Source organism: Myotis brandtii, unplaced genomic scaffold, assembly GCF_000412655.1.
Source record: "Myotis brandtii unplaced genomic scaffold, ASM41265v1 scaffold521, whole genome shotgun sequence".
NCBI classification, from domain to species: Eukaryota; Metazoa; Chordata; class Mammalia; order Chiroptera; family Vespertilionidae; genus Myotis; species Myotis brandtii.
The window spans coordinates 3,130,764-3,140,572 of record NW_005369870.1 but is presented as its reverse complement, the minus strand read 5'-3'; the positions used below and the strand labels follow the sequence as shown (position 1 = coordinate 3,140,572).

At 42.1% G+C, this 9,809-nt stretch overlaps 2 protein-coding genes across 3 annotated transcripts in view; one reads left to right on the top strand and one right to left on the bottom strand.

Annotated features, from left to right (window-relative positions):
* Positions 1 to 1,819, top strand: part of EIF3J (eukaryotic translation initiation factor 3, subunit J) — a gene marked incomplete at its 5' end in the record, with an annotated part of 22,014 nt that extends 20,195 nt beyond the window's left edge. Inside the window, 2 exons of the mRNA XM_014548748.1 lie at positions 327 to 400; positions 758 to 1,819. Of these exons, the coding sequence (XP_014404234.1) occupies positions 327 to 400; positions 758 to 889 (206 nt within the window). The remainder of the gene's footprint in view (positions 1 to 326; positions 401 to 757) is intronic.
* Positions 1,820 to 2,442: 623 nt separating this feature from the next.
* SPG11 (spastic paraplegia 11 (autosomal recessive)) overlaps positions 2,443 to 9,809 on the bottom strand; it is an 86,332-nt gene continuing 78,965 nt past the window's right edge. The window contains exons 34-40 of one of the 2 annotated variants that reach the window (XM_005877529.2): positions 7,673 to 7,806; positions 6,996 to 7,103; positions 5,376 to 5,544; positions 4,844 to 4,932; positions 4,490 to 4,645; positions 3,661 to 3,812; positions 2,443 to 3,037 (exon numbers count right to left, since the gene is read on the bottom strand). In XM_005877529.2, coding sequence (XP_005877591.1) covers positions 2,857 to 3,037; positions 3,661 to 3,812; positions 4,490 to 4,645; positions 4,844 to 4,932; positions 5,376 to 5,544; positions 6,996 to 7,103; positions 7,673 to 7,806 — 989 coding nt within the window. In that variant the 3' untranslated portion in view covers positions 2,443 to 2,856. Of the gene's footprint in view, positions 3,038 to 3,660; positions 3,813 to 4,489; positions 4,646 to 4,843; positions 4,933 to 5,375; positions 5,545 to 6,995; positions 7,104 to 7,672; positions 7,807 to 9,809 lie in introns of those variants that run through there. The other variant, XR_001364258.1, reaches the window with a different exon arrangement.

Below are 9,809 nucleotides of genomic sequence, written 5' to 3'. Positions count from 1 at the left end.
CAGTGGGGTCCCTTGGCCTGGCCTGTGCCCTCTTGCAATCCAGGATCCCTAGGGGGATGTTGGAGAGCCGGTTTTGGTCCGATCCCACAGGCCAGGCCAAGGGACCCCACTGCTGCACAAATTCGTGCACCGGGCCTCTAGTTTTTAATAGTTCTGATTTGTATGCCTGGCCATATGTCAAACAGGAGAATTACAACCTTTTCAAAGATACTGAAGTTAATGATAGACAAATTAGATTTCTCATAGCACATGGGAAGAATGTATATTTTGCCCTTACTTATTCCCAAAAATGATTAAAAGTTAGTGGCATACTTTTTCTTTCATAGTGGAAATTGATGACTTGAAAAAGATCACCAATTCACTGACTGTGCTTTGTAGTGAGAAACAGAAGCAAGAAAAGGTAAGAGCAAGATGTGTGGGGTGATGTGTATTTCATGAGGATGGTGGTGCAGGCATAACATTCTTGACAAGCCTGGGAAACTTAAAGGTCAAGCAGTTTACCAATACCATTTAAATTGGAATAGAACAGTGTGAGTGTGAGTGACTTTTACTTTTTTTTTTTTTTCCAAACAAACATGTTCACAGTTTTGGTTTCTGAATTAATAGTAGAAATTGCCCTGGGTTGTCTGGGAATCTCCCTTAGAGAATTGAAGTTTTTCTGTGACCAGAGACTTTGGTGTCTCTTTGAGGGTTGCTATCCCAGATAAGAAACACTTGGTAGATCAAGTCTCATGAATTGACTCTCTTTTATCTTTAGCAAAGCAAAGCCAAAAAGAAGAAGAAAGGTGTGGTTCCTGGAGGGGGATTAAAGGCCACCATGAAAGACGATCTGGCAGATTATGGTGGTTATGATGGAGGATATGTACAAGACTTTGAAGATTTCATGTGACATTTTATCTTCTCTGGTGTCTTCTTTCTGTTGCCCACAATCCCTTCAACATGTAGCACAACTTCCTTTCCTTTCAGTTCTGCCAAATGCTACAATCAGAAGTGCAGTATCTTTTGTGCTGGTTACTTAACCCCTTGACACTTAGGTGCTAATGTGCAAATGAGGGAACTTGGATCTTGCTGCCAAGGGGTTAAAATTGGGAACCTCAGTTGCTACTAAATCATAGTTTTAAAAAACACACAAACTTAATAATGTTGTCATTGTTGCTATCTGATTCTATAGCAACAGTCACTAAATTGGAAACAAAGGTTGCAACATGACAAGAAATTGTGTAGTATTGACCAGCACCAGTCAGTAATACAGCCTTAACCATACCTCCTTGAACTACTTCATAACTTGTCAAGAAAAGCAGTTTGCAGCAAGGGCATGTGGTGTGCACCTAGTATTAAAATTGCTTTGTCTTAAAATTGAGCGTGAGGATATTAAACATACATTGTGAAGAAGACTGCTTTTGTCAGAGTGAAGATACGGCGGCTGAAAACTACTAGTTTGATACTTAAAAATTGACCAAAACCCTCCACTTTGAAGCTGAAGAAGGTAAACCTCTCCGTTACTGTATTACAAGTTGTGGAATCTCTCGAGTGCACACTATCAGACTGTTCTACTGATGAATTGCTTCAGATGGGGGAGGGGAACCCTATCTGCTTTATTTGCCTGATTGAAGTGTCTGAGGAACAAATCTCCTTTGTTCTTCTGGGCTGCAATGGAATAACTTTAAACAGGGTTTTGGCATTTCCTTTCCTTTATAAAACATGCTCAGCAAGCTGCACCAGTTAACTAGTTTGGTAAATTGTTATGTTAACAATTATGACATCTGCAATGTTTTATAAAGCAACTAATTTAATAAAATCACTATTGTGAGGACTTAAATTTTGTGTTATCTCCCAAGAGATATTTTTGGAGAGTATAGAGCACAGCTCTTGGGACTAGAGTTCTCTATATACTTAACAAAGCTTAATAAATGCTTGATGAGTAGTTAATAGCTTTAAAACAAAAATGATTTGTCAGGCCCTTAACAGGGTCACCTTAGAGCAACAAAGGTATAGGGCTGCCTTCCTCATTTTATTTATTTGGGGAAAAAATTATTGGGTGGTTTAGTTACTATAGAAAGGCAATTTGTATGTAAGGTCTAAGATATCTAGAACTATTTATTGGAGTAATTGAGCTTATAACTCGGGTATGGCTGTGAGCATAGATTGAGTCATCTTTATTACATATATATTTTTAAGCAATTTAACCAAATTTGTTAAATGTTTAAAACTGTCACAGACTCAAAAGTAGGGACAGAACAAAATTTTTTTTAATTTCTCTTACATACAAAGGGAAGGGTCTCAATCAAAACTCTGTAGAGCACTAAGTGGAAGACAGGACCATCCAAATAATTTGAGAAATTAACAAAGCAGTGACTACACAGCAATAATTACAGCCAATAAAAAATTGTTTTAAGGCAGACAAGGGCTAAGATTTCCTTAGCAGTTAATAATGACATGCACTGAATTTAAAATCTATTTTATTATAGAGATCAGTTTCTAACTAATGGAAATGTATCATCTGTTCCTTAACTGTGTAAATAATATTAAATTCCTTTGAAACTGGAATCTGCAGGCACAGGTATTCTTTAATCAATATTATATCATGTCCTAAAGTAAAAGCCATCCTGAGGAAGATGGGAGTTTTGAACTTAATACCAATATCTATATAAAATGGTACAGAGAAACATCACTTTTAAAATAGGAATTTCCTTGTGAAAACTCTCTCATTCTTGACCCACAGAGGACTGGTATGATCAGTTCTGGATTTTATAACTTGGACAACAAAGCTCCCAATGCATTATTCTACTGTAATCACAAACATCTGACAGTACCTCGTTGCAGTATAAGAAAACAGGCACCTGTATCAGAACCCATCTAACCTGCTAGCATGTCCTTTAGACAGCAGCCTGTCTGAGGGTCCTTCAGAAGCATATTCACAACATCATAAAGTTTATGTTCGTATGCCAGCTTGTAATACAAGTAGATATCTTCACAATATGTGAGTAACTTCTTCAGGTTTTTCACAGTCATATCAGTAGGCTGGTGTTGTTTATATCTAGACAAAGAAACAGGAATGTACAGGTTAAGATACTGTATGTATCTTGAGCGAGGGCTATCAGCTCTGACACAATTACCTACAGTGGAAGACTGACATTATTTCTTAAAAATGAGTGCCTTACTGCTTACCTTAATTAGAATAAGTTAATACTCCAAAGGGGACCTCTTGATGTTTAGGATTTTTGGCACCTCAGGCTAGCTGAGTAACTGTCCTCTCATTTTAAGTACAGAGCACCATAAGCAAAGTGTTTTCACTCATCTTTTTGCAAAAAGATCTTCCTGGGGATTCTTGACATTTCTTTGTCATCTCAAGCACAGGGATGGCATGTTATACTTAGCCATAAAATTATTACCCGTGCCTTATCCAAATCAGGCATTTTAATACTTACTTTTTTAAAAAATATATTTTATTGATTTTTTACAGAGAGGAAGGGAGAGAGATAGAGAGTTGGAAACATCGATGAGAGAGAAACATCGATCAGCTGCCTCCTGCACATCTCCTACTGGGGATGTGCCCGCAACCCAGGTACATGCCCCCTTGACCGGAATCGAACCTGGGACCTTTCAGTCCGAAGGCCGCCACTCTATCCACTGAGCCAAACCGGTTTTGGCAATACTTACTTTTTTGAAATCTCTTCAAATATACTGGTTCTTAATAACCTTTGCTGCTTAAATTCTTCCAAGTAATGAAAGTCTCCTTTAAGAATCACATGTTGGTATAGAATTTCAGCCCAATCAGGAACAAAGTCATAGGCCTCAGCCACAATAGAAGCCTTAAAAGAATGGAGGGAAGAACACCATTAGAGCCTATCTGATGTAAAGTTGAAATAGTTCTAGAAAACTTAATGCTGCACACTCATACACTGACTGATCATTATCAATCGTACTAAAAGGCTCCGTCTATCAGAATTGGTGTCAGTTTGACATTTTGCTTCCCCTAAAGTCCCAAAACACTGTCTTTTCTTCAGTGGATTAATACTAGTAAAACTGCTGAAAAACATCTTTTTCATACTAAACTGTATAAGAAACAGTGATAGGGCCAATTTCCTGAAACCATCTCTCATTACAGGACTAAAACCAGGCCCCGAATAGCCCTGATTCCCTGTGCTAACCCCAGTGCACCATTCCATAAAACACTGTGGATAAGAGGTGCTTGCTGAACCCCTAGCAGGGATGTTCCTCTGAACCTCAACTGTCTAAGGGGCGAAAGTGTCTGCCTCCCTGCTGGCCTAACAATGTGTCTCACCATTCTCCAACCTTTGTCCAAACATGCTAGCAAAAATACTACAAAAAAAGGCAATTTGTATGTCAGACAGCTAAGTCAGGAAAGCTGAACTGTCCTGGTTCTGACACTAACCCTGAGCCTAGACAAGTCAATCTTAGCCCCATTAGACAGGTAGCAGGAGAGAGGATGCTGGCAGTGCTGGCTAGATTTTTCTTTCGTGCTTACCTGGTAGAATCGATGTAGGGACATGATGCAGTCCGTCAGCCTGTGGCGACCTAGGTTGATAAGCATTGTGTTTTGGCCAGTGTTCAGAAAGTGAATCTGCAGTGTTAGCAACTTGGTGAGCCTGTGACAGTGCAGGGCCTGTCGCACGCAGGAATCCTGAGGGACAGGGTGGAGGGATGCAAAAGTGAACTTCTGCCATCATCTCCCAGTGAAGCCTCCAACAACTGAGCCCCCCGCCCCCTTCTGCTGCCAATTGCCCCATGACTCCCTCCCCCTTCACTTGGGAGAGCCCAGGGACAAAATTTCCGAAGGTACCAAGCTGCAAACCAGCCTAAACTAAGACTCCATGGTTACCTTCGCATAACTCTCGGCGGCATCCAGCATGAGAGTCAGGGCCTTCAGTAGCAGCTGCTTCAGTTGGTGCCCATTCTTGATGCTATCCTCTGCAAAGGAGTAAAAGAAATGGGAGTGTGCCTGACTCCCAAGGCTGGCTACTCCACCGCATCAGAGTGATCACTGGCTGGACTAGAAATATCCCAGCTCGTGTTCACAGGGAGCAGATATGTCTCACTCAGTTAAAGGGTATTGGGCCAGAAGTACACAGTCTGGAATAGAATTTAGTGCCCCACCTAGTTCTTCATTTCTTTCTGAAACATCAAGGCAGGCTTACATGGCATCAGCATACACATTGGTTCCTGACAGATGACCTGGACACTCAGACTACAGGGCAGACAATGCCTTCCAAATCCCCTTATCACTTACCTGCCCAGGTGGGGCAGCATTCGGTAGCTGCTAAACAGAGGTGGGTTTTAGTCAATACAATGAGCTCCTGCCCTTTTAAGCCCTAAGAACCATCCCTGAGGGTGCTACTGTGACCTCTGCTCACCCCAGGGCTGAGACTCAATCAGTTTCAGCTGGATGCAGGCAGCTGCCTCATGGTTCTCCCCGATTTCCCTGCACATGCTGAAGCACAGGGCAATCATGTTGTGCTTCTCACTGTCCCCAGGGCGGCAGCGTTTGATGTAGTCAAGTAGGGCTGTCTTCAGGGTACCACTCTGCCCAGAAAAAAAGGAAACACCAAGGTCTCAACTAGGGACTGCAAGGCAGGCAGGCCTGGCTGAGTCCCTTGGTTCTTAAAGTTCCTTAAACACCCAAGAAAAAGGAAAAGACAAAAATTAATATAAAAGTTTATGCTATCCTGAATATAAGGAAACAGGTACATCCTCTTTGCTGTTGGGAGTATGAACAGTAAAACCTGTCAGAAGAGGGAAGCCTTAAAAGTGCACACGTGTTATTCTAACAACTCCATTTCTAGATCCATCCCTAAAGAAATAAGCAGGCAGAAGTGCTAAGATGGATGTAACAAGGATATATAATGGCAAACAATTAAAAATAATGCAGATGTTCAAAATAAGGGCTAAGAAAATACCTTGTAGCCATTTAAACTGATGTTGATTTGGGAAATATAACATGTTTATCAAGTGAGAAAGGCACACTCATATTTGGACAGCATGAAAAAGGCTTTATTTAAAAAAATTAAGTATGTATGTTTATATGTTTGTGAGTATGTATGCAAAGGAAGGGCCTATACCGAAATGTTAGCAGTGGCTATCTCCACATGGTAGACACAGAGGGCTTTTTTCTGTGTTCTGTTTTCCAAGTGTCTTAACTTTGAATATGCATTACTTTTGTAATAAGAAAGTTATTAAAAGAATATTTAAATGTAGAAACAAAAATGCCTCAAAAACAATTTAAATACCCTTCGGGAGATCCTAAAGGTGTTCAGGACTTGTCTCCTGATGACTAGCTGGTCTGTCCTGAAACTCCGCACTGAGGAGAATTTTTCTGCTTTGTCTCTTAATCCTGCGAGTTCCCAGAAGCCAAAAGTGTACGGTGGTTTTTAAATCCTCAGAGGTGAAATGGGCTGAAGCAATGACTCAGCCAAATAAGTGACTTGAAAACAGGCTCTGAGTGACCTGCTGGGCGTCACATAAGCATGCGGAGGACAGACAAGTGCCCAGAGTCCAAAGGCCTGGCAAATCTGGCCTTTGCTTCCAAGCCTCCTTTCTGGTCACCATCATAAACAGCTCCACAGCTCCCAGGCCCAGGCCTTGGCATTCACTTCCTAATAGCTCTCAGCAACACACTCTTTTATGGTCCCCTGAGAACTCCACTGTAAAATTAGCCCTCAGACATGGCCTTCCGAGCTGGTCAATCCATTTCTGCATGGCTCAGAAAAGGTTTTTGCCCCTGTCAGAGCAGACACTAGATAGCAGAGGCAGGTGATAGCTGAGGTGAATATGCACAAACTTATTTACCACATTCACTATCTGGTCTGAAATCTGTAACCTTACACTACTGGTTACAGTATAAATCCTAGAGAGGCCCTTAATTCCCTCCCTGCATATCCCAGGGGTCTACTCTGATTGGGGTTATTTCTGAGAAAGTGTAAGACTCCTGAAAGTCAGTACATGTCATCCTGGAGCTCAAAATACCATACACCTACCGGATCCAACTTCTTCCTCATCAGCACTTCGAAGTAGTGCTTTTTATGCAGCAATTCAAAAATGTATGTCATCTCATTGTACCTTCCAATGCCAGTGAGGAGACGCACCTGAAAAGGAAGAAGGCAGCTTCCATCAGCATCATTTGGAATTCTCTGAGCCAGCCCACTGCCCTCATCAATTGTTTGCAGATGCCAAGCTCCAGGGGTAGAAGGGCTAATGGCCAGGCTGCTTTGCTGAGCTCCCTCTCCCTTGTACCAACCAAGGGCCGCTTCTGGGGGATTCAGAAACCCTAGTCACACCACTTGCTGCTCTCTCCTCTATTGCCTTTAAAAGTGACTATTTGGGGAGGCATAGGAGGCTTGTGTTGTCAGCTTACTTCAATTCAGAGGTAAGAGGAAGGTCTGAGCCTTGTTTTGGGGAAAATACAGCTGTCTTAGCCTCTGGCAAGGGGGATGACACCCTGGAACATGGTAGGGAACCTCTCGATTTCTCCTTTGGAACAATCTGATTCTGACAGAACTTAGAGCCTGGAGCAGAGGGCTGCCCAGCTGGCTACCAAGTAGGTAGTGGTACCCAGAGCGAATTCCGTAAGAATCAGCCCTGGACTGGCCCCTAGCCTACCTGCTCTCTCAAAGGTTTCCCTAGGATGGAAGGTGGGGATGAGGGATTTACTTACCACCAGCCCATACTCCTCGTTGGGGGCCAAGTGGTTGTCTGTGAGCAGCCGAGCAGCCTGCAGAACTCGAATGATGCCCTCCATGTGGCATGTCAGCGTGAAGCAGTGATGGGCCAGAATCAGCAGCTCTGTGGCTGATTAGGTGGGGTACTGGTCAGATAAGATTGTGAACCCTGGCCACCCACCTACACACAGCCTGGAGAAGGCTCTTCCCCAGTCCTCTGAGATCCCTGGCCGCACCAGCTCCAGCTCTGGGACAACTCCCACCCCCCAGATGATGTCTCAGTTCTTCTCGGTGACAGTACAATCTCTCCCCAAAGACAGTCATGTAGTGACTGCACAGTGACATTCTGAGGCCCAGGCACATGAGAACAAGGAATCCTTGACTTCTAATGATGGAGACACTCTGGAGACAAACTGATGGAGTTCATGCCAACATGAACCCGAACCCGAGGGCAGTTTCTATCTCAGTGAAGAGTCCTGGGGCCTAATCAAGAGCCACATGACGTTCTGCACTTCCTCTGAGAGGAAGAGAGAGGGAAACACCGATCTCCTGCATGCGTGCTAAACGGGTCGAATCTGCAACCTGGGTATGTGCTCTGACTGGCAATCGAACCCTCCACCTTTGGTGCACGGGTGACACTCCAACCAACTGCGCCATACTGGCCAGGGCAATATTCTGCACTTCTGATGGCTTTCTAGATTAACGAAAGATTTGACTACATACAAATTCCAAACTATTACACATAATCACTGTAAGCGAATTAAAAAGCCAACTGGGAAAAATGTTTGCAATGTTGAAGACAGCAACAGGGTTCCCAGCCTTAATACATGTGCCTTTTGGGTCTTGGTACCTGTGGAACCCTCCCCAAACCTGACTACTGAGCAATCTTGACTACTAATCCTTCAGGCCTTGGTTTGGACATTTCCTCCAAAAACATTTCTTGACCCTCGTCAGTCTGGCTCTTACTGTGTCACACCCCTAGTCTGGGCTCCAGGGACTGCTGCTTTATGTTCACCACATCCCTGGTTTTTAGAGTACTTAGCACACAGCTGGTACTCTGTACATACTGTTGAACTGGACTGAGAAGAGAAATAGAAAGCTATTTTTAAAGTAAAACTGTTCAACCTTTAAAAACTTATATTTATTTGTTCACTAAAGATCATTAAAATGCCCTTTTTGGGTCTATCAAATTTGCAAAGTGGAATGGGTTCCAGGAAATACTACTTTCACCTCTGCTTAAGTGGGAGTAAGAAGTGAACTTTTTTTCTGGAGTAAAAGTTGACAATATATATACAAGCTTTAAAAACATCATGGAAAGATGTTAATGACAGCATACTTTTGAATCACAGTTCATCTTAGGGAAATAATCATGGGTGTGCACATAGATTTGCCTATAAGGATGTTTGCCAGTATATTAAGACAGAAAATTGGAAATAATATAAAGTCCCACAATAGGGTCTACAATTTTTTTAAAAATTGAGTTTAGAGAGAGGAAGGGAGAGGGAAAGAGAGAAACATCGATGAGAGACAAATGTTGATTGGCTGCCTCCTGCACACCCCTACTGGGGATCAAGCCCGCAACCCAGGCACATGCCCTGACCAGAAATTGAACCGTGACCTCCTGGTTCATAGGTTGATCTTCAACTACTGAGCACACCAGCTGGGGCAGGGTCTACAATTTTTAATTACATATAAGAGAAATAGTGTGTAACCATTAAATATGATATAGGATATCCTCGGAAGAGGATACACAACAAGAAATAAATTTTAAAAAATCAGTGTTTTAAAAAATGATATAGGAGAATATTCAATGGAAAGATGTTAATGACAGCATATTCATAAATTAATTATAAACAATATGCAAAACTCATTTTTGAAAAATAAAAGCCTATTGATTTGCATAGAAAAAGATCAGAGGGACACATATTTCTGAATGCCTGTAATGAACTAGACATTGTGGAAAGTGAGTGAGCTTTTAAATCACACAGACTGGGTTCAAATACCAGTTCTGCCATTTAATAGTTAATCAACTTCTCTAAGCTTCAGTCTCCTTCTAAAGTGGGGACAATAATATCCACTTTGTAAGGTAATTTAAGAGTGAAATAAGATAAATATGCCAAATGTTAAAGGTTT